Source organism: Rhagoletis pomonella, unplaced genomic scaffold (genome assembly GCF_013731165.1).
Source record: "Rhagoletis pomonella isolate Grant_MI unplaced genomic scaffold, Rhpom_1.0 Rhpom_scaffold_00004, whole genome shotgun sequence".
Taxonomy (NCBI): Eukaryota; Metazoa; Arthropoda; class Insecta; order Diptera; family Tephritidae; genus Rhagoletis; species Rhagoletis pomonella.
In genome coordinates this window covers 32219318-32243625 of record NW_023458558.1, presented here as the reverse complement: position 1 = coordinate 32243625, position 24308 = coordinate 32219318, and the positions used below count along the sequence as shown (strand labels likewise).

The following is a 24308-nucleotide window of genomic DNA, read 5'->3' as shown; positions in this document are numbered from 1 at the left end:
CCGAAAACGGATGAAACATCAGGTTTTTATACGAAATTGTTTCTATTTTCGGATACGTTTCCGGATATTTTGCTGGCTGGGTAACCACGCAAAAAAAAAACATATGAAAACAGGATTGATATTAAATATTGCAATAAATACCTCGTTGAGTCCTTCTTGCCGTGAAGGTGTTTCCGAAGAAATCAGATAGACTTTAGACTTTTAAAGCTCATTTTAAATTTAAAGGTTGGATTAAAAATAAAGCTATATAGGCATTTATATTATCGTTTTTTGAGGTATGTATGTTTCTTGGTTGTAAACCACTTTAAAACCGATAATAAAATGGTTTGCTTTGGACACTATCATAAATTTTAATGCAACCTTTCAATATAAAGTGAGCTTTAAAGTTATAGGTTACTTGAGAAAACGGCCCTAAGAGCTCCATCGTTTCTACATCCATTTCGCACTTTGAAGGCACGGTTAGCTAACAATTTGACATCAAGTGACCTAAGCATGACTCTGGATACTTTGTATTCACGTTGTTGTGATCACATTTTACCCACTTCTTGGATCATACCTAAATCACATTCCTTTTTGGAGCCTGCAGGTGATTGAAATTTCTAGGATGGGTGTGTTGTTCAATAGCACTCCTTCCTTTGCTAGAGCATCCACCCCTTTACGTTTCCTTCTGTGCTTAGGTACCCATAACAAATGAATTTTTAAATTTTACTTGTTGACCGTTAGATTTTTAATTAATTTTTGCATTCTATCAATTCAGCAATAACCATTTTTTATGTTGTGAAAATTTTAATAAATTTAATAAATACAAGTATTGCAAAAATAAAGATACTGCAATTGCAGAAACTCGAGCAATAAATACACACGTAAAAAATAAATACGCAACAAATACATATGTGTGAAATTTTGATGTTTATGTATCGTACATGGTTTCCCAACTACGTGACCCCTTAGAGCGATCCCTTGACGTTGAACGTTCTTGTGTCGCTTGTTGGCCCATTTCATTCTGTAAACAATATTTTTAGTATTGATTTATTTAAAATTCATACCTTCCTATACACTACTCTTCTTATTGTCAGTTGGAATGGTTCGCTGAATACCTAACCGCTTGTTACTATCCGAACTAGACGAGGATTTCGGCTCTGCTCCGCCGCCAAGTCTACCTTTAGGCGGGGATGCTTTGGCTTTCGAAGAGGTCGGTTTAGATTTTGTCGGGGATGGTGATCCGACTTTTTTCTTCTTCTCGTCTATTGTGACCACTTTCTGTTTGCCTTTTTTCGCTTTCTGACGTACTTTATTTTCGGGCTCGGATGAGGAATAGTAATCGAGTGATGTGGTTTCAATAATGGGGGCACTTTCCGATTCCTTGGTGGCACGCTTAGAGCAGGGAATGCATTTAGCAGCGGGTTGGCAGGCCAGTGACGACGTGGAAGTGGACGTCCGACGGTCTGGAAAGTTGAAATTATTAAATTAGAGCGGTTTTATTTTACTTTCTACGTTTGTGAGAACTACGTGGTTGTGTTGCAATGACCGATTTCGTATCAGGCTTAATAACAATCTCCTCATCGGCTGGTCTCTTTCTGCAGAATAAGTAGTTACACCATGCAGGAAATCTGCGCTTTTTCTTCGGTGGCTTTGGTTTTGGCTCGGTCTTTGGCCTTCGCCTACGATATCTCATTAGCATAGCGACAAGCAGAATGATCAGCAATATGAGCAGTATCAATCCGATAATGCAACATAGGTATTTTAGATAGTGCTTTTGTTGTTCCGATGATAATTTCAATAAGGACCCAGCTCCACCATGTTTTCCACCCTTCGTTTTACACTTTGGCTTTGTTGCTTTGGTATGCTGGACTTGTGGGTTTTGTTGAGTTTTAGGTTTTTCGCATACCTTTCTGCTCTGCAGTTGTCTATTAAGGTTATTATTATTGTTGTCATCGGCACTTTTCTCAAACCAACGTTTACCATTAATCATCGTTTGCCTGGCTTTCTCTTGCATCTTGTACTCTAAGGCTTTCTGTGCGAGTTCTATGTCGGAAAATCCATCATCGCTTTTACTCTCACCACTGCTAATGGTGTTACCTTGACGCATATTGTCTTCGATTCGGCGATCGATGGCTTTGTCTTTTTCAAAATCCAGTGCTTTCCTGCCTTTTCTCAATTTCTCAACAATCCGTAACACTCCCCCAAGACCGGGATAAAATTCTTCGTCGGAGAGGTGTGGTTTTATGTTATCATTTAACCAAGCTATGAACTTGTAATTGAAAGCATCCTGTGGCATTGACTGTGATTGGTAGCAACGCGTCACCGTTTCATAGAATCGAATAATTGCGTAAGCAGATTTTTGCGATCTAAGGTCATAGTTTCGCCTTTTCCGAAATGGTAGCCAAATGTTGCTTAAACCGGTTTCAACACAATCTGCTTCTAATTTTGGCATGGACACCAGCATAATATTGTCGTCACCGTCATTTGTTGGTAACATTTCGAGGCGTGCGCAACCGGTCGGACCGCTACCACCACCATTGCCGTCGCCACTGCACTCTGAGCCCCTTAGAGGATCCACACGAACGTTATCCAGTTCTTCGAGTAAAATAGGCATTTTCCAGCCATTACCATTCGTGTTCAAAAAGGACTTGCATTGTTGATACAGCTCTGCAACACTGCTGACCACTTTGAGACTCGCTTTGCCGCCATAATAAGAATACTTGGCTACTGGTAGTAAGTAGGATCTCAAGTAACCACCGAGCATATCGTAATAGGCCCTCTCCATCACCTTCCTCGATGAATCGGGCAATCTTTGTATCAGTTCATTGCCATTATAAAAGTAATTCAACAACATGTTTAACATTTCATCATTGAGCAAACATTTTGGCAGACCTTTAGGTACGAGATACTAAAACGAAAAAGAAATTCGGATATATTTAAAAAATAGACTTACATACGTACAATTCATACACTATACTTGCCTCGAAATCTCTACGTGCTGATAGTAAATTTAAATCTTCTGGCGAAAAACATTTCTTTCGCGTGCTATCAAAAAGGTTTGAACCAACGAAGTCATCCAATTCCATATCAGCCTGTTCCTCATCTTCGACTTTGCGTGAAAATTTAAACTTTCTTGCTGGCTTTTCGTCCACGTCAGAAATAAGCGGAGCCAATTTGCATGTATTATCGTCATTGATTTGATCTTGATCCTTAAGCACATGAAAGTTCATTATTCCCTGGTTGAATTCGGAGTTGAGATCGGCAGCAAGCTTAAGACCATTGGCGAACTGACTTGGCTGCTCGACTGTTTTCAAATCAAAATCGTAAACGGGACAACCGCCAGGGCAAAGCAACATTAGCAGCACTAAAGATATACCGATTTTCATTTTTTATATCAAATATTTTTTTATTTTTTTTCAACTATTATTTTCCATGTACTTTCATGCTGATGAAAATTGCTACAAAATCAAAGACAACACGATCAATCAAATGGTGTACATATTTTAAGTTTTCAAGCTTCTTTAAGTTTGTCTTTAATTATACATACTTTTCGATTTTGAATGTTTTGAGTTGCATAATTATTGTATGTATGTGGGTGTGTTCGAGCTTCGTAATAATTACGGCAATGTTACAACCTTGCTGCTTTCTTAATGCTCTGTACTGATGTTCAGCTAGAAACGTACTGAAATAATGCAGAGATTGCGCGATAAACATTTTTATACCTTTTATGACCAAGAAATGGTATTATAACTTTGACCCGATGTTTGTAAGTACCAGAAGAAGAAAAGATAACCCCATTAAAATGTATACCAAAATGATCAGAACGTCGCGCTGAGTCGATTTAGCCATGTCCGTATGGCTGCGTGTCTGTCTGTTTGAACGCAATCCAGATTCGCAGTTTTCGCGATATCATTTGTTGGAACCGTCAAAATCGGACCACTATAACATATACATAGCTGCTTGTTCAGATATAAGATTTTTCGTTATGACTACTCTATTCCCGCAGCTAGAAACATGAAATTTTGCACTATTTTCATTTATTGCCAACAGAATGTCTACAGTGAAAATGGCAGAGATCGGGTCCCTAGGACCTATAGCCTCCATACAATTCCAGTTGGACGGCAAAACCGAGCTATTTCGGGAGCTATTTTCTAAATAATCATACAAAGTCGAATAAAAAAATCTTCAAGATCGGTGCCCTATAAGCTATAAATCCTATAACACTGATAATTCAAATACAAGTTTTTGCGATACAACGCTTTTATGTAGACAGCTAAAACAATAAAATTGTGTGACCTGTTTACTTATCGATTATACAAGGACTACTGTGAAAATCATTCAGATCGGTGCTATATAAGGTATATATTCCATTTCACTGATTGTTCAGATAAGAGTTTTGGTAATATCACTCCTCTATCTATGTGCACAGAGAAGGTGTTTACATAACTCCCTTCGGCAATGTCCTTACTTGTTTGCATTGCAAAGTTATGCTCTTTCATAACAAGTAACACTGCCGCATTTATTGAAGCTCGAATGCACCCTGTATGTACGAGCGTGCAAATGCGCCGAGTATAGTTGTGGGCGTGGGCGTTACCTATGTGCGCATTTACTATAAATATAGTGCATTAAAGTATGTATATATTTGGGGGTATGTACATAAATATGTATTTATATATCTCTATGACGCTGACCACATAGATGCATATAGCTATCTAATATCCAGAACTCGCCAAATAAATTGGCTACTCGCAGCCTCTTTGCTCTAATTTAATCGTACCTGTTTGTCGGCGTGTACTTTTAGCTCGCGATCCAGCCGAAATTGAACGCAGTAACTTGGTAAATATTTGTAAGCTCGTGGTTAAGGAATTATTGGAGCAATCATTAAGGTTTGGACGTATGTTGGACTCGGATCACTTACCGCTGCAGCACTTCTTCATTGTAATAGAGCATGTGTTAGGTCATGGTTTGCGTCCAAAGAAGGTGTGTAACGAATGCATCGTTATCGGCCATCCCTTTTTACTTTTTCTCACAAATTGTTCCAGGGTCTTTTGGGGCCACGCAAAGAATTATGGGACCTGCTTCAAAGTGTAGAAAGCTATTGTCCTGAAGCACAGGACATAACAGCTAGCGTTCGTGATCTTCCCACTGTGCGGACGCACATTGGCCGGGCTCGTGCTTGGCTGCGCATAGCATTGATGCAGAAGAAACTGGCCGATTATCTGCAGGCACTTATCGAGCATCGCGATGACTCGCTCTACGAATATTATGAGCCACATGCGCTAATGATGAGCGATGAGGTGGGTTCAGAGTATGCAGTATAAAAAAATAATCCACCAGTTAGCTTAATGTGATTTTTGTGTCTTTTATGGTAGATTGTTGTCATAATGGGTATCTTAGTAGGCCTAAATGTGATTGATTGTAATTTGTGCGTGAAAGAAGAAGATTTGGATTCACAGCAGGGTGTTATCGATTTTTCGCTTTATTTGCGTTCGAGTTCGCGGAGTAACGATAACGATGAGGAAATCAATCAATCACTGGAGGCGAATGGTCAGGGCAATATGATAGCCGTATTGGACCAGAAGAACTATATTGAAGAGCTCAATAGACATTTAAAGTATATACCTCTATCAAAACCATTTGGACAATTGAGCAACACATTAGTAAGACCTTTTCAGCGACATTATGACTGACAGAAAGAAACAAGTAAAAGTGGGACATATGTATAACTTACTGATCTTGCAAAGGTTTTACATGTGTTGCTAAATTGTGTCATCCTCCTAATTTTGAAAACAATTAAAGCAAATTTCCATATAGTGCCACGGTAGGTAATCTTCAGGCCAAAGTTGAGTCCCTTACCACTACAAATGCGTTAATGAAGGAGGATCTTGCGATTGCGCGTAATAGCCTATTGGCATTACAAGCTGAGAATCAGGCGCTGCGTCAAAGCACCACAAGTATGTATAGAAAGAACTCTTTTAAGTAATCGCCGTCCCTTTTCTTACTGTATTTGAAAACATTTTTATCCGCATATACATATTTACTTGCGCAGAAGATACTCCTTCATCCAATGCTGAAGCCAGTCCAAACAAATCAACAGATCGAGCGAATAAAGCAACTATCGAATCGCTCACTGCCGAATTGAGTGAAGAGAAAAAGAAAAGTCAAGAGTTAGATAAGGAGTTAAAACTACAAATATCACTAAAAGCCGAATCCGATATGGCAATGAAATTGCTGGAGAAGGATATACACGAAAAACAGGATACGATTGTATCACTGCGACGACAATTAGACGATATTAAACAAATTAATTTGGAAATGTATCGCAAATTACAGGTGGGTAAAAGCGAAGTGTGCGGAAACAGGTGAGGTGGGCTGATAAAAATGGCCGCTTCGTTGCAAAAATAAAACGAATAAAAAAACTATTAATTATAAAAAAATAAGTACATTAAAAAAATTATAAAAATTATAAAACAAAATAAGATAAATTTAAAAAAATAAACGAAATTTCTAAATCCGAATTTAAAGTAGGGGTCAAAAAAATGTGGACACTGATTAATGATCACCAACCAACCAACCAACCAATGATCATATGATTTCGCTGTGTCTAAATAGAAATATATTTTCATACTTTGTATAAAAATATAGTTCAACCTACAGCAAATCTCATGAAAAAAAGAATTCAAAACTTTGTGAAAAAATTTAAAAAAATTCTGCGAATTTTCAAGAATTCTTTGACGTTTTTTACTACATAATGAGCGGAACTTTATCGCGATTAAACATCGGGTTAAGCGATTCGGGTTTTTGTGGCCGCTAATATATATAAAAAAATAAATCAAGACAAAATTAAAACAAAATAAATATAAATAATGAAAATAAATGAAATAAGATTGCCTAAAACAAAATAAAATAAGTGAAAATTATAAATCCGCAAATTAAAAGTTGAGATATAAAATAAACGAATGTATTATAAAAAAAGCAAAAAAAAAACCAATATAACCATATCAAATATTTTATTAATAAAATAAGGAAACATTTATTTACTTTAATGCAGCGAAATTTTATCGCGTTTAATCAGTGTCCGTTTTTTTGTGGGAGCTACTGTAAATAAAAATTATAAAAAAGTAAGATAAATTTGAAAAAATAAAAACCACAATAAAATAAGCTTAAGTTTTCCTGGACAACTTTTATCCAGGGACGGAGAACGTGTTCGCAGTTATGGTTTAGTTCTGCACGAGAACAAAATGTACTGTCAAGAACGTTGCCACAGTTTGAAAGGGAACAAAAGAAAAGGTTCGGAAACGTTTCCGTAAAAAAATGCGAACAAAACTTTCGGGAACGTTTTCAAGAAGAACAGAACGAGAATGAACCTTTCGGAAACGTTTCCAATGAGAACAAAATAAGAACGAAAGTATCGATAACGTGTCAAGGAAGATCAAAAGTCTGGGAACGTTCTGCTAGAGAACAAAACTAGAACATTGGTTTTAAAAACTTAACGTTAAGAATGAGAGGGGCGTCTGCATGTTGGAATGAAAAATCGTTCCATGATTGATAATTCTAAGCCAGAGGAAAGCTGGATCATTTCAACTTCCATTTCGTTTATCATAAGGTTTCATTATCTTTGCACGAAAACTTCGTGTCTAAAGTCCCTCATTGGTTTTGTTTGCCTCTCTATATATTTGAGTTCTTTTTTGATTAATATTAATTTTCAAAAATTTCAAACTAATGAAACGCTATGAGAAAAATTTTGTTCTCGTTTCCATTTTTCGAGAATAGTACAGAAAAGATTTGTTCCCATTTCGTTCGCTGCCAGAAAGTTCCTGAGACTTTAGTTTCCAAATTGTTCTTCGAGAGAAAGTTCCTTAGACTTTTGTTTTCGTTTTGTTCTTAGGCGAAACGTTCCGGAGTCTTCGTTCCCATTTGCTTCTTTTAGAAATATTCCCGAAAGTATTGTTCGCATGTTTTTTCTTTGGGAGCGTTCCACATGATTTTGTTCCTATATAATTCCCTTTGAGAACGTTCTCGGCAGTTTTGTTCACATTTCGGTTATTGTTGTAAAGCGTTCTTGAGAACAAAACCACGAGAACGATATATAGTTTCGATCATACCATTTGTTCTTGCTCCCTGCTTTTATGTAAATACCTTAACACTGAATTTAATAATTTTTTGCTTGCACTCAGGTGTATTTTTATTTTATTTTAAATAATAAGTATGTAAGCTAAATTAGAAGTATTTAAAACTTTTGCAAACGTATTGTGTTTTATTTATGGTACTCATAATCAGGAATGTGAAGACGAACTCACACAAAAGGGTGAGATGGTTTCACGTCTACAAACGAAAGCATCGCAAATTGGCAACATTTTGCAGTCATTAGAGAAAAAATACGAGTCTAAGTTAGAGCAGCAACAGCAACAACAACAGATAGCTAGTCAACCAGGTGGAGAAAAATCGCCCAGTACACGTCGTCAGCAAAACTTACAAAAATTCGAAGCACTTACTAAAAAGCACCGCCAGGATATCGGACCACCAGTTAAGCGTTTACATCTAAAGGTCGACGCTATACCACCTTTTAATCCTAATAATTACCGTAAATCACCATCAGCATCCGTTGCGCCTGAAAAACTAGAGACTGAAGGTGAACTCAAAACGCCAACCTCGGCCAAATCATTCACCGAAGTAGATAAATCGTACACAGAGACACTGATGGACACCTGCAAAAGTGACTATGCGCTTTCGGAAGGGAAAATATAAAATTGATAAAGTATAATTTTAATTAAAATTTGAGGCTTGGCATTAATTTTATTTTACACGTAAATGTATGTATAAACGAAAACTCGGAAAATTTCAAAACTTAGTGATTGATGTGAAACCAAATAAAACTTACCATCTGCGGACGCAATGCTTTTAAAAATAACTACATAGTTATTAGATTTTTGAAAAAAAGTTCAACATTTGAATGGGTCATTCAAAACAAATTATTTGAATGCATACATAGTGCAGATAGTAAATAGTATGGCTTTTCTCTGAAGTCTTAATATGTATAAATACATATGTATGTACATACATACATATACTACTTAGCTGTGAACAGTAATAACTAATATTCATTTACATATGTACATATGTACTCGTACATGCATACTAAGGGCCTTTTTACTATCTAAGAGGTGTTAAAAAAATTTATGGTGATTCAAGCATATGATACATACAGATGTATAACAATAATAAAATATAAATACATACATATATACTTACATACATACATCCATATATATATAAATATTAGTTGGAAATATGAATGTTAAAAATATTGTATTTAAATTTTAAATTGTGACATTAAAAAATCCACGGTATATTGAAAAGTACAATACTATATGCATACTATATACATACATATGTACATACACACATACATATACACTGCCGGAACAAAGTTTTGGCACAGGAAATGCTTCACAATATAGGCAACAATTTTTATTCTAATATTTTTCCGACAATTTTGTATAAAAATATGGTCCATTCTAGAAGAAAAAAAAAACATAAAAATATAATTTCTAAACTTTGTGCAAAAGTCGTGAAAATTCAGCAAATTTTCATGCAAATTATCAACTTATGATCAGATTTTTTTTGAATTTTTTTGAGTATTTTATGAGTCACATTGATTTTTGAGAATTTTTTCGTTGAAGGTCTTTTGCATTTTTTTCTATATAAAGTATTTTCGAAAAAAAAAATCGTATGGAAGAGACTGCAAAAAAAAATTGCCAAAAATCAATGGTAATTCCTAGCTACTCAAAACTTGCACGTTATTATAATAAAACTAATTGAACTACAAATCTGCATACTCAAAAAATGTGATTAAAGAGTTGAAAATTTGCATAAAAATTTGCTGAATTTTCGCGAGCTTTGCACAAAGTTTAGGATTTATATTTTTATGTTTTTTGTTGTAGGATCAACCATATTTTATTTTATTTAAAATTGGCGGAAAACTGTTAGAATAAAAATTGTTGCATATATTGTGAAAAATTCGCTGTGCCAATACTTTGTTCCGGCAGTGTATGTGTAAAATACCTGCGCTTAGACATACCGAAAAGTTACTTGCAGACAAAATCATAGTAATATACATACATACCTAGCATAAAAATAGCCATACGTACATATTGCATATGTGCATAAATACAAATGCATATATATATGTATACATACATACATATGTATGTATGTACTTTAGACTGGTTCAAAAAAAGGCTTTTTTTCAAATTCCCTTATGATGTATGACTATTTTTTTAATGTAATGACACGATTATTTTATATTATAGAACGCCCAACTTTGTCATTTGTCATTTTTGCCATTTAATGCCCAGCATAACGCTCAATAAAGTGTGTATCACAATTATACGACACTCATATATTGACAAGTTTTGATTTTATTATTTAATTTTAATTATTTGTTTATAAAAATAAAATTTTTTCTTTAATAAAAACCGTTTAAATCCAAGTTCCAAACTTTGTATAATATTACAAAAAAATCAACAAACTTTCGTAAAAATTTCGAGCTTGTCCTTGCCTTTTGGCAATTTTTTTCGTGACGGTATCAGTAATTTTTTTCCATACGATAAAAAACTACTTAAAAAAATTAAACTTGATAATTTAACTTAAATGATGTTAAATTTTTCTTAGAACTTTTCCAGTGATAAGCTTCAACAATTTTCTGATGATAAAAAAATCGTATTTATTTATATGTTGGACTTTAACCTTGAATTGAACTTTTGGAGGAGTGAATTTATGTAATAATCGAAAGTCTTTTTTTTCAGCCTTCAATTTCATTCAAAAGTATGACTTAAAAACGATTGTTTTCTTGTATTATTTATTTTGCAAAGCCAGGTAAACCTTAGTAAACCGTTCTCAAGAAAAAGGAAAACTTAATATAAAATAACGTTCAAGAAACGGAAAAGAAATTTTCTTCTAGCAAATTACTTTTTCAAGTAACAGAAATAATAAAAAATATTTCTTCAGATTTTTCTTGAGAGTTGTATACTAAGCTTAACAGAAATACACAATGGGTGGCCTCTAAATCTTATTATTACGGGCTGCGCCTTTGACAGGCGTCCTTTTTCACTGTGCCGAAAATATTTTAAAAGGGATTTTGGAAACAAAAAAAAATAATATTTTTTTTGAACCAGTCCAATGTACATCCATATGTATGTATGTATGTAGTTATATAGAAGTTTAGTATTTAGACGAAGTATATAAATAACAAATTTTCGCCTATATATTTGAAATGAAGTTAATCTAAGTGAAATGTAAACGAATGTCGGCTTAGATTATTTATGTATAGAGGTTTATCCGTAGAATTATGTATGTATGTGGAGGGTCCCCCAAGAAAATCCACCAGCTCTGAACAGCTGCGTTTCTAGTCAATTTAAAACCAACTATATATACGTATAGTTGGCTATTCTCATATTTGTTTATACTGGTTTACAGCAAAAATGGTCATTGGATGCCCCTTTCCAATTCCTGTGTAGAGGCGCCGAATCCCGCTGATTCCGAAAATCGAGTTTTTCTTTTTTTCTGTGAATAAGTTTTCGACATATTTACAGTGTACCGTTATTCATTAAAAAAGTGGCGCCACTTAATCACGTACATATATCTTACGAATATCACTTTTCGATAGGGCTGATAGTTTCTGAGAAATGAACTAATCATTTGATGAAAAAAATTCCAAACGAATTACTTGTAAATTTTTCTATTTTGGATGAAAGCCTGTTCCTTTACACAACATCGATGAATAAGTCAAAAAAAAATGAGGGATCAATTGAAAATGTGCACATGGCGGAATTATCCCACGTGAAGTAATTAGATCGAGAAGAAAGATTTTGACACTGCCCTATTTGAAAAATTGCCTTTAAAGCTCGGAACACTTTGACGACAGCAAGCGACAAGCAGCATCTGTCAAATTTTAAATACACACGTTCTTACGGACACAATTATTTTGACGACAGCACGACATCTTGGCTCCAGGACTGCAATTGTCGACGTCGCCAAATTAAATCTATTTCTAATTTTGCCGGCGACAATGAGTAGATGTAGTGCTGCAAAATTAAATTGTCGCAAAATTAATCACATATTCTTGATTGTTCATGTTTTTCTTATTTACTTAAATAAAAATACACAATTTGTGAAATAAATATACCAAAATGTCAAACTTTAAATCAGCTGTTTGCTATGTCGCTGAGGTCTTCAAAATGTTTAAGAAGCTGGCTTCAAGGCGACATTTGTCGACAAAATGATGTCGCTGTCGTTACGTCGTGAAGTTACAGTCGTCATAGTGTTCCGAGCTTAAGAATTGATTACACTGTGAGACAAATGGTAGGGGTCAGTGATCGGGAAGGGTTCAAACTACCCGGGAAAGTTATATCGGTAAAAAAGAAGTTATATATATATCTCGATTCCTAGACGTGACCCAGCGAAACGCCGGGACACGTCTAGGAATCGAGATATATATATAACTATCATATAGGGGAAATTGTCACCTTTGGTGGTCTTTTTTTGACATAACTCGAGAACCACTAGTCCGAGTTTGCTCAAACAAATTAAAAATTACAATTCCTTTAATCTGTTCATATAACGTTTTTCTATATAATCAACAGTTTTAAAAAAATTTAATATTTTAGGCAAAAAATATTTTTTTTCTTCATACATTTATTTTTACCGTCATACATTTGTTTAACATTTCCCGTTGGTTTCATCCCATCCCGATTTTGACTGTCGCATAGTGTTATATGACAGCCGAACTTCACCTGTTTATTGCGGCGTGCTTGGTGCGCAACGATTTTTTGTATGAAGAATGCGCAGGAAAGAATGTTACTCATACGCCATGAACACATATACAAAGTTTGAGATTTTTTTTTAATTTTTTCATCAAAAAACAAAAAAATGGAATGATTAATTAATTTCTGTGATGAAACTGTGATGTACATATATACAGTTTATTTTAGCAACTTTCATTTGCCACATCTCGTATTAAGGTTGTTCAATTGGTTCGTAAGATATACATACGTCATTAAGAATCTCTTTTTTTTAGCTGAAAAACGGTAAATTGCAAATATCTCAAAAACTTATCCATAGTAAAAAATTAATAAACTTGATTTTCGAAATTAGCGGGCGATTCTTCATAAGAATTGGATAGGGGCATCCGTGGAGCAAAAAAAAAATCAAAAATTTCCGATGCAGTGCTTTTGGAGCTAGTATTATCTCTTTTTATAAGTATATTCTAGGTTATATTATTCCGATGTCAGCAAAATCAGCCAGTAGGGTAGTTCGTGGGCGTGAAATTTATGTGCTCAGAAGTTCGATTTTTAACCGAATAAAAATCTTACGTAAAATTTTGGCTGCATTTCTTTATTCATTCTGAACGTTTGGAATAAACTTTTTTGTTTACTTATTCTTTAGAACGTTCCTGATGATATGTCAACGTATATTTCAAACTCATTCTGTTTATTCCGGCTGTGAAATGGGATTATCCGGAATGTATAAAGAAACGCAGCCTTTGTTTTTCAAAAGTCACCTGAATTAAAACCAAATCATTTCCGACTTAGTAAAAAAGGCTGGGTAATTCTCTAGTGTAGGGTAACAACCCCTAAAAAAGGTCCGGAAAAGTCGAGAGGGGTACCAAACGACGCGTTTCGGCCCCCCTATTAACAAAATGGAGGGGGAGGGTTAATATTATTAACCATTTAAAAGTTATAAACAAAAAACTTTTGTTAAATTTCGTTGTTTTCTATGAGCAATTACCACGTCAAAAATGCACTAAATAACCAGTTTACACTTTTAAAACACTATTAAAACGTCTCCGGTTATTATTTTATGCAAACCAAATCATTTATTCACTTTTATTTTATATATTTCGTTAATAAAACAGAGTAAACAAACTTTGCGCCTGCCAAAATTATTATAACCTCAAATCGCTGGTATTGCCACTTTATTTCACATTTCATTTGCGCTATTATACTCAGTTTACACTATACACTTCTTCTTCTTCTTCTTTTTTTACTTTCACCTAAATAAGATATTCTAACCAAAATATAATAGCAAATTTCGCTATACCATGGCAGCGCTACTTTTATGGTTTACAGTTATTTTAGCTGTAATTAAAAGTAAGCGTCATGGAGTGCCAAAAGTGCGATTTTTTATTAAAAATTTTCATTAGTTATCGAAGTATTGATTTTTATGAAAAAAGCGCCGCAGCCGAAAATTTTTAATAAAAAATCGCGCGATTTTTTATTAAAAATTTTCATTCTTTATCGAAGTATTGATTTTTATAAGAAAAGCGCCGCAGGCGCAGATTTGTAATAAAAAATCGCGCGATTTTTTATTAAAATTTTTCATTATTTATATATATATTAAACGAAAGAAGATACCGAAAAGCATTGAACAGTGCACACACAAATAACAAAATAATCTATCTTAGGTTGATAAAACTATGTGTTTGTTTAATAAATAAGTTAAATTATATATTTTAATAGTGTTTAAAAAGTGAGAAAGAACAGTTGATTTAGTGATTCTTTGTCGGTGTAATTGCCCATAGAAAACAACGAAATTTAACAAAAGTTTTTTGTTCATAACTTTTAAATGGTTAATAATATTAGCCTTCCCCCTCCGGATTGTTAATAGGGGGACCGAAACCCGTCGTTTGGTACCCCTCCCGACTTTTCCGGACCTTTTTTAGGGGTTGTTACCCTACACTAGAGAATTACCAAAGGCTGTCTTACGAAGAAGAAATGGTATAATGACTTTGGTCTGACAGCACTGTCCTTACTTGCTGTTTTTTTTGCTTCGGGTAACAGCATAATAAAAAAGAAGGTAGTTTCAATAAACAACTTGACGGATACTGGGATTTTGAAGGTTCATAATTCCATGTTGCTTGCAGCGTTATATTTAAAAATTAATTAGTCTCGTACATAATATACACACGTATGTATGGAAAATATGTAAATACATAAAAAGAATGCAACTTTATTTCGAAATACAACGGGTAATGGCATTTCTCACCGCTACCCCAAAACTGAAAATTAATCTACATACATATATGTGTATGAATGTATATTGCGTTAACATTATTAAATGTTTTTATTTAATAAATTCACCGAACCCATCAAAACATAAATAATTGAAAGCCATTAAAGTAATACCCATCCAAAGCTCAATGTACTCATCCAAGTATTCTTCGTTTCCGAAGCGTTCCCCAAGTTGGAGGCTGCTAGCAAAATTCATTCCTTTTCTATATTTTGACCAACACAGTTTTTCATTACCTCACATTTCGCGGCACTGCACTTTTAGAGAGTGTGGTCTTGATATGGCTAATGCTAATATCCGTGATAGAAAAATATTGAGAACATACATACGGATATTTTAGAAGGCTTTCCTCGCCCACGCCGCGGGCTTCAAGCCATTTTTATCTCGCAAAAAGGACCGCTGGACATTTAAAAAATGTTGTACCGTCTTATTTACAGTGGTATTTTGTGCGAAACTGATTTTTCTTTTTATTATTTAAAAAAACTGCATTATTTTTTGCTTTGGCGATCAAATTGTTTTAGGAATTTTTATTTTTATTTTTTATAATTTTCAATCTGGTAGATAGATTTTGATGAAAATGTGATAATCCCATCAAAAGTCAAATAGCTAAGATGGCTGCTAATGTCATTAATTTAAACTACCTTCTTTTTTCTACCATGGGTAGCAGTATCGTATAATTACGAATAAATATTTACAAATAAAGAAATGAAATTCAAAAAGTATTTTGCTTAACAAAAGTGTTTATATGCATATTATTTTTAACTAAATATAAGTATAACTGTTTGTTAAATAATCTAAAATGCTAAATCATATTTCGCTATTTCGTTTGGCACATCTATTGCAAAGTCATTGTTTATTAAAAACACCACTTAATTGTATAATACAAATTAAATAATAAATACATTAAATGATTGTAAATAATATTTACATTTTGTCTGTATTATCTAAAAAATAAATATATAACAAATAAATTAATTCAAACTGAATCTACAATGTCTGCATAATATGTTCTTTCTAATATCTTTATGCATTAGGAATGTGATGCTTCGCTCAAGCATAAAACGGAAATGATTAAAAAGTTAGAGAGTCAAAAAGAAGATATGGCCAGCACTATTACACAGCTGGAGAAAAAGTAAGCTATGTAGTTAAAATTAATAAATTTTTACGGCGAAAGTGTGAAATTGTGAGCGTCGAGACTGTAAAATTATAAGCTAAGATATAAATAACACCCGTTTTTGCAGAGGAGAGTTGACTAAGATTCGATACCGTAAATTGTTGCCTTCTCAGTGCCGCCTACGCACAAATACTAAGGAGAGGGCAATGGAAAGGCAACATTTTTTGTAGAAAAGAAAACGCAATTAATTGCCGAATGTAGGTAAACTCTCTACTATAAAAAGCGCCTAAGAATAAAATTCTAAGTTCTGGAGAGATCACATATGTATGCATTAACTAATTAGCACCCAAATTTGTGAAAGCCAATCGGAGTAGTATCCGAAAATATTCCGATCCACGCGTTTTATCAAACCTGTTTGCTGCTTTGTGGGAAACCGTTGGTAAATGGTTGAATTTAGGATTCAATTGATACCATAAATGTATACGAGGGTCACTAAAAAGTTCTGGGAATACCTAAGAAAAAAAGTTTTTTATCGGTAAATATGGTATTATTGGTTTTCAAGATATTCTGCAGCTTGATTTATACTGTTTTGCTTACGCTCAAACCAATCGGTGAAACATTTTTTCGCAGTCAATACCTCAAAAACATAGATTTTGAACGCGTTAACCATTTCTCCTGGGGAAGAAAACCGTCATCTACTATCCTTGATGTACGGGAAGAATAAAAAAATTGTAGTTTTTCGTTGTTTTCCTCCATTCGTCCAAGGCTGTTGCTAAAGAAATGGTTGTGTACCACTCAGAATCAACTGTTTCATGCTTCTCAAGTGCCAACTTAGCCACATGACCCGTTATTGGGAAGAATCAAGCGACCATTTGTTTCGAAGTGCTTCTTGTTCGAACAACTCCTGTTGGTTTTTTATTATTGAGAAGCGAAATTCGACCATGTTTGCATGCATTTTACCAAGGCGAATTCATACAAGGGTGTGTTGTTAAATCAGCTGATTTTTTCGCTTTACATATATTTTATTTTTCCTCTTACTGATTTGATAGCGTACCCAGCAAAAATGGAAATAAAATGTATGTAAATTTTGGCGCGAATTGTTTTTGTATTGTTGCTACCACCTTGTATGAATTCGCCTTGCATTTTACTAATTACAAACACTGGCCCTGATGGTGTTTCATCAGCCAGAAATAAGTTCATCGATGCACTGTTGTTGTGTTAATCCACGGCGAAATTTGTAAACAATCGTCCAAGACGCGTTCATATAAGGTAGGAACAGTACTACAACAACAAAATCTTACATTTATTTTGTTTTTTGCTTTTCTTACACAACTGACAAATTTCACCTATTCTTCTCTCAAGGAAGAAGAGGAGAAAAAGTTCAAACACTCTTGATTTCTCACTCACGCACTTTAGAGAAGTATGAAAGTTTGACATTTGTGCACCAAAGCAATTCGAATCAGCGGTTCTACTAACACCGAAAATCTTTGAAGTATGTAACTGTACACAAACCCAAGAGCGCACGTACTGTAAAACGTTCTGAGACGTTTGTGCTAAAAAATATCAAATTTTATGATGCAAAAGTCACATCGACTCAAAAAAAATTGGTATGGCGAATTCTAAAGACTTATTTAGTGACCCTTGCAACCTTAGTAAGCACTGCCTCTGAACGCATAGATACCTACACAGTATCGAGTACTTATGTATGTACATTAGGCTGGTCCAAAATAAGTAAAGTAGGAATTTTAAAGCTCTCTCACCCTAGGTTTGTTCTATATCGAAAAAAAGTATACCTCTATTTTTTTTTATTTTGAAATCAAAAAATAAATATTTAGCGGTCGCTCAAAAAACAACTTTTCGTAGAAATGGTATGGAATTCTTGAAAATCCATATTTTTCGTTCGGAAAACTCTGGTTCTTTCCAGGAAACTTCCAGTAACAATATCCAGTTGTTTATTCAGCAATTTTTTAATACTAAAGATTTTTTCTTTATCCCCCCATAGCTTTTTCTGGCATTTTATAGGGGTTTTTGCGGACTTATAAAATATAGTTACTATAAAAAAATGGTTAAAAAAATAATTGGGTATTATTATTGGGAATCTCCTGAAGAGAAACAGAGTTTACCGGTCGAAAAATATAGATTTCCAAGAATTCTATACCATTTCTACGAAAAGTGTTTTACCCCGTATAAATTAAATGAAAAATTTTGAGCGCTTTGAGCGACCTCTAAATATTTTTTAATTTCAAAATAAAAAATAAGAGTATTTTTTCGGTATAGAAGGATCTTGGGTGGTGAGAGCATAAAAATTCCGACTTTACTTTTTTACATACATTTTTGGACCATCCTAATACACATATTTACTTTAGTCGTCGAAAAGCCTATTCAGATGTTTGTTTCTTTTTTAAAGTTCTGAAGCGATCGTCCGGCGATCATTTCATTTTAAAAGCTTACTAGTTTAATTACAGCCATTTCAAAACCCTAGTCAAACTATGGCCATGTATGTTAGACAAAACTTGTTATAATTTAGATGCTGCCTGGACTAGGGATCGAACCTAGGTACTGGTGAGTGGTAGTACGCACCTCTAACCACTCTGCCACAACGGCTCACAGTTGATTTACAAATGCGGAATATTTTCGATAAAAATTGTGGTAAGTTAGATTTAAGCATTTTTTTATTTTGGGTTTATCCTTCGTTTAAAATTTTACCACGTTTTAACGCACTGAATTTGCGGTGATAGCTTAGATTATTTTGCAAACAACTTTTCCATTTTGACAGTTTATTTAGGATGCCAGAAATTTACGAGGTAAAGATGGGTACCCTTAACAGTCGCACTTAAACAGATTCACTATTAAGGCCTTAATTTATTTCATTGTCCACTGATTGATAACTTTTAGTATTTTTTTATAGTCAGCCCCGTTAAAAAAAAATACAAAAGCTATAAGTTAGAATAGAAAGCTTGATTAAATTGGTATTCTACCGGGGTCTCAAATTTCGATTTCAAGGAAAGGTGGTAAAAAATAAGAAACTGCTTTATATACTTTTAAATACATACTTTGGCCGGTAGTTATACATATCTAACAAAAAAGCAGGCATGGTATTTGAATTGGACTCTGCTACAATGTTTGGCGAAGAGCTGCGGAATTCGTACGTACATAAAAGTTTTCAATAAAAAAGCTATCTTACAAACAAATTTACAACATTTTGAATGAACAAATTTCATACTGCACAGTTTTAATATATTGCACAGGAACTTCAAAAGTGACACAATTCAAAATTACACGTTTTTCACTTGCCGATCATATGGGCAAGAGAGACTTTACTTTAGGTTTTTTTCAACAAATTGTAACAAAAATTTGCTCCAGTTTTTGCTGAAAGGTAAATAAAAGCTCTGTGTACATTTTTAGTGCATAATTTCAAAAATGCCAAATTTTGAGTTGTGTCACTTATGAAGATCGTGTGCGATATGGCGTTCAGTTATCAGAATTGTTTGTAATTTCATTACAACGGAAACGCTTGCTGTTAACTAATTTTCTGAAGTGAAACCAAGTTCTCCACTTGGTCTTTCCAACGCAGTGAGGGCCTCCACTAGCGGGTGGAATACTTTCAGAGCTGGAGCGTCGGTGTCCATTCGAACAACAGGGTTGTGCTTTCCTTGCATTATTTAGCGCACATTTTTTGCTGCACAGAGGCGGTCCGTATCTTAGCTGCAACAAGAAAGTGGTCCGAGTCAATCTTTGGTCCTCAGAGTGTACGTACGTCTAAAACACTGGAAGCGTGCCATCCGTCTATAACACTATGATCGATTTTGTTTCTCGTTTGGGCTGGTAGCTTGATAGATGTTTTTTTGCATGAACCTAGTACTGCATATTACCATGTTTCAGGTTCCGGCGAAGTCGATCAGCCTCAGTCCGTTACCGAACACCGTTTCCGACAGTGACGCCAGAGATCCTTTCCTTGCCTACCTTAAGATTGAAATCGCCAAGAACGATTTTGATATCGATGTTCGGGGTCGCTGGCCACTTGAAGAACCCAAACTCAGCTTCCTGGTCCAAATCACATAACCGTTGATAGCAGAAGGCCACGTCGGTATATCGTGCTTATGGAAATTGGCACCCACATTATTCGTGAGCATGATTACTCAACTAATCCCTTCTCTTTTGAGAAATCTTCAAAAAATTAACATTAGTGGTCAGGCACACTTTATTAGGGCCTCACATCTAAAAAAAGGAATTAGTCTGTAAAAACGATCAATGATCGTCTACATATTCAGTTCGCCACTCTTGACATTTTCTTTTACATATTTGTTTTGCAGTTAGTTAGGTTTTCACCGGTGTTGCTCGAAACCGGATAGGGACTCTTAAGACAGTTTTTTAATTAGTTGAGCAGATTTCAACGAATTGGCTGGCTTCATAGAGGTAGCTCTGTAAATATCGACATTTGGCAAGTCGTTCACTGGTTGCAATACTGAACGAAAGCCTTCGACTTTCTGTAATAACTTTGAAGTGAGAAGGGGGGCTCAAAACGTTTCGTCTATACGGACCTCATTTCTAATATATGGTGTTTCATCGGCAGCGTGTAAGTGATGGTTTTTAACCGCCTTCCAAGAAAGGAGGAGGTTATCAGTTCGTCGGAATATTTTTTTTTATGTATGTACCGCATAACTTTGGACCACGTCAACCGATTTCGATAATTCTTCGGATAATTTGCATCGGAAAGGTAGTGTCTCAAAGGTGGTCCCATACTAATCTGGTTTAGATCCGATCATTGGATCATGAAATATATATATATATTTTTTTAAGTCGTTTTTTTTGCTAAAAATTACTTGTTACAGTTATGTTCAACAATAGGCAATGAAATCTCGAAAGTACTTGCAATGATAGAATGCATCGAGGCGTACCATATTTTGAAAACACAGTTTATACTATACTGGCATACATATTTGTATCTATTAACAACAGGCTTGACGGGAGGGGGTGGAGATCCGGGAATTTTCCCCCCGGGCCCGGAGTTCTCAAGGGGCCTCGTGCTCCGACTCCACAGAATATTTCAAGATGTTTTGCATAAAAATTATAGAATGTCCTGATGAAAGGATGTAATATAGTACTAAAAAATTGTAAACACATAAAACAAGAGAAATATTATTTAATTTCGAGCAATTTATTATTTCGGTTGAACTCTTGGAAATCAACCTCTTTTTTCTAGGCCACTTCTCACAGAGTGGATGTTAATTTAAAAAAAAAAAATTATAGTAGATGATCCGAATAGGGCACGACTTTCACCAATCTGTTTAATGGACGAAATCTAATGAAATTTAACGGGTTAGTAAATATCTCGCAAGTGGGTTGGCTGAAAATATCCTGGCCAGAATAAATTTAATTAAATATTCAAAAACTATTATATTTTTTAACCGATTTCACAAAAGGGAGGATGTTATCAATTCGTCTGAATATTTTTATTTTTTTTTAATGTATGCCACCGCATAACTTTAGACCACGCCAACCGATTTCGGTTATTCCATCGAACTGGTAGTATCTCACAGGTGGTCCCATACTAATTTGGTTTAGATTCGACCATTGGATACATAAACCAATCGAAAGCATAAAGCCCATAGAATGTGAAAACGTTGGGTTGAAATAAAAATTTTTTTGGTGACATGATTAGGCATACTCAAATCTTTATTTCTGTAAAATAAGGGTTTAATAATTTCTTTGGTATCAGAGTTATGGGCATTCGAATGCCCATTGGCCACGTTACACTATTTGGAAGTTCAATGATAGGTCGCGTCAGAAGGTTTGAAATTTCTGCGAACTTGAAAAACGAATATTGCTAGTGTTTCAGTACGTCATCTGCAATGAATGCAGGAGTACATCTGCATACTCATTTGTTCTTCATTCTTGGTTTTTGACAAGTTTTGTTCATAAAATTTGGGCAGTGGTCAGGGAAGCCAACTCGTGGGGAATTCCCCGTTTTGCCTGGAATTTTAATTTGCGTGGGGAATCGGGGAATGGACCGTTTTTTTGTGGGAAATTTCAGCTGATTCAATTTTAGTGTAATAAAGTTTCAAATGGCTAAAAATTTCCGTTGATTTAGTAGAACTTTCCTTGTCGCATTTGCTTTCATATAACAAGTAAACATAATTTATTTCAATATGGAAGAAAACCGCAAAAACTTCACCAAAAAAAATCTTTAAACGAAAATTTTTAGCCACTTGAAACTTGCACATTATTATTCTTGAATTGAGTGGGCTTACAAAACTGCATACTCAATCCTTCTAGAAAGTCAAATTAAAAAACTCGAAATTTTTACGAAAGTTTGTTAAATTTTTTTCAAAGTTTGCACAAAGTTTAAAACTTGAATTTATATGGTTTTTGTTAAAGAATGAACTACATATATTTTTATAAAAAAATAACTAAAATTAAACAACAAAAAATATAATAATAATTGGTGCGACTTAAATTTTTTCGACCACTGCATGTATGTAAAAATTTTTATTAAAAAATTACTCAAATTAAATAACAAAAAATATAATAATAATTGGTGCGACTAAAATTTTTTCGACTACTCCATGTATATATGTGTATATGTAAATATTTCATAAATATTTTTTATTCTTTACTTGTTAACTAGCTTTATAAAAGTTTGGTTTATCAAAGATGAATTACGTTTAAAAGTAAAATAAAAAGAAAGACAAAAATAGCATAACATTTTTTTTAATCTCAAAAATGAGTTGGCTACCCTGGCAATGGTAATGTTAAACAAAAGCCCTTTGTCATCCATTTTTTCTTCAAATTGCTATTCTCTCTTCATAAACAAATGTTTGTGCTAAAACTGGGACCGTTTATCGAAGGAATAAAAAATATGATTCGATTATCCTTAAAATATCTAACTAGGGCTCGACACATACGATATCGTATTACTCGTCATGTAAAAAACACATTTTTCTGATTATAGTACGAGAACGTACTCTCTATCCCATAGTTTTCTTTCGTATGGTTTTCGATCCGTGAGCGGATGTTAGGATTCGAGCCTAGGTAAAAAATATTCCTATATTAAAAATTTTGACCGGCAAATCTTTGTATTATGCTCATATTAATATTTAGTACATATCCCAAATAATATTTATTTAACTTTAGTGCAAAAATAACCTTTTGTTTATTTACTTAAAATATGCATAAATTCATCTAAAAAACCATGTTCTGAATCATTGTGTTTTTTATACCATCCAAGCCAATTTCAAGACATATTAGGTGGTTTCTATAAATTCATTAATCATAGATACAAAAATGTTAATGCATTTATCACAGTGCAATAGTAGTTCTCGCATAAAAGATTTTAACAACACCATTCTCCTAGATTAATAAATCTCTCATAGTCTGGTGTAGACTCCCAATAAACATTGTGGCGAACGTTCGAAAAGGACATTCGATATACAATATGCATATCGAACTGAGAACGAGTTTATAACCCACCTTAGTTTTCCAACTTTCACTCTCTCCCATTAAAATTTCAAATCGACAATGGGCTGTAGTTCTCGAATCGAATACTAACCTATTCTACATTTCCAGTCATTTTCCAATTGTTAACCAAGCCCCATATTTATTGGGCTTGTATCAACAGAATAGGGTTGGTCGAAGACCTTAGTTATAGGCTTAATGAGGATTTGCACTCCATCTTTGAGTGGTCGAAGGAAAACCTACTTCATCTTAATGCGCAGAAGTCATATGTACTACCCATATTTAAGGAAAAAGTTGAGCATTCCGTGATTCCGCTTTTGCATATTGGTACTAGCCCACTTAAAGTAGTTGACAAAGTTACAAATCTTGGGTTTGTCATTAACTCTAAGCTAACTTGTGAGGATCATGTTAACAAAACTGTGAGCAAAATATATTATACTCTTCGATATCTTAGAATTACTTCGCAATATGTTCCTTTAGCCACTAAGAAAAAGTTGGTTCAGAGTTTAATAGTTCCACTTATTACGTATTCTGAGATAGTTTATAGCAAGCTAGATTCTCACTCTAAGCACAAGTTGGACGTAGCTTTTAATTATGCCACGAGATACGTATACGGTCTGAAGAAGTTTGACCATCTTTCCTTGTTGAGAAACTCGATACTTGGCTGCGACATACAAAATTTCTTAAA

General features: G+C 34.2%; 2 protein-coding genes across 5 annotated transcripts in view; one reads left to right on the top strand and one right to left on the bottom strand.

Moving 5' to 3' along the window:
• The window catches only part of LOC118737458 (protein RUFY3), a 76393-nt gene that overhangs the window by 20424 nt on the left and 31661 nt on the right, over positions 1–24308 (top strand). For 3 of the 4 annotated variants that reach the window (XM_036467964.1, XM_036467961.1, XM_036467962.1), the window contains 6 exons: positions 4784–4962; positions 5025–5279; positions 5355–5596; positions 5797–5936; positions 6032–6315; positions 16086–16183. In XM_036467964.1, coding sequence (XP_036323857.1) covers positions 4784–4962; positions 5025–5279; positions 5355–5596; positions 5797–5936; positions 6032–6315; positions 16086–16183 — 1198 coding nt within the window. Of the gene's footprint in view, positions 1–4783; positions 4963–5024; positions 5280–5354; positions 5597–5796; positions 5937–6031; positions 6316–8262; positions 9219–16085; positions 16184–24308 lie in introns of those variants that run through there. The other variant, XM_036467963.1, reaches the window with a different exon arrangement.
• LOC118737465 lies at positions 754–3766 on the bottom strand. Its single transcript, XM_036467972.1, has 4 exons — positions 2964–3766; positions 1510–2890; positions 1057–1445; positions 754–1003 (listed from the first exon to the last, which is right to left on the bottom strand). Exons 1-4 carry the CDS (start codon positions 3366–3368, stop codon positions 911–913), a joined length of 2268 nt encoding a protein of 755 aa, XP_036323865.1. The 5' UTR covers positions 3369–3766; the 3' UTR covers positions 754–910.

Excerpts from the sequence above, each read along its gene's own strand:
- LOC118737465 (XM_036467972.1), bottom strand. The coding sequence starts at position 3,368 with ATGAAAATCGGTATATCTTTAGTGCTGCTAATGTTGCTTTGCCCTGGC. Across the intron at positions 1,446-1,509 it reads GGTCATTGCAACACAACCAC|ACCGTCGGACGTCCACTTCC; the intron begins GTAGTTCTCACA and ends TCAACTTTCCAG. Across the intron at positions 1,004-1,056 it reads CTGACAATAAGAAGAGTAGT|AATGAAATGGGCCAACAAGC; the intron begins GTATAGGAAGGT and ends TATTGTTTACAG.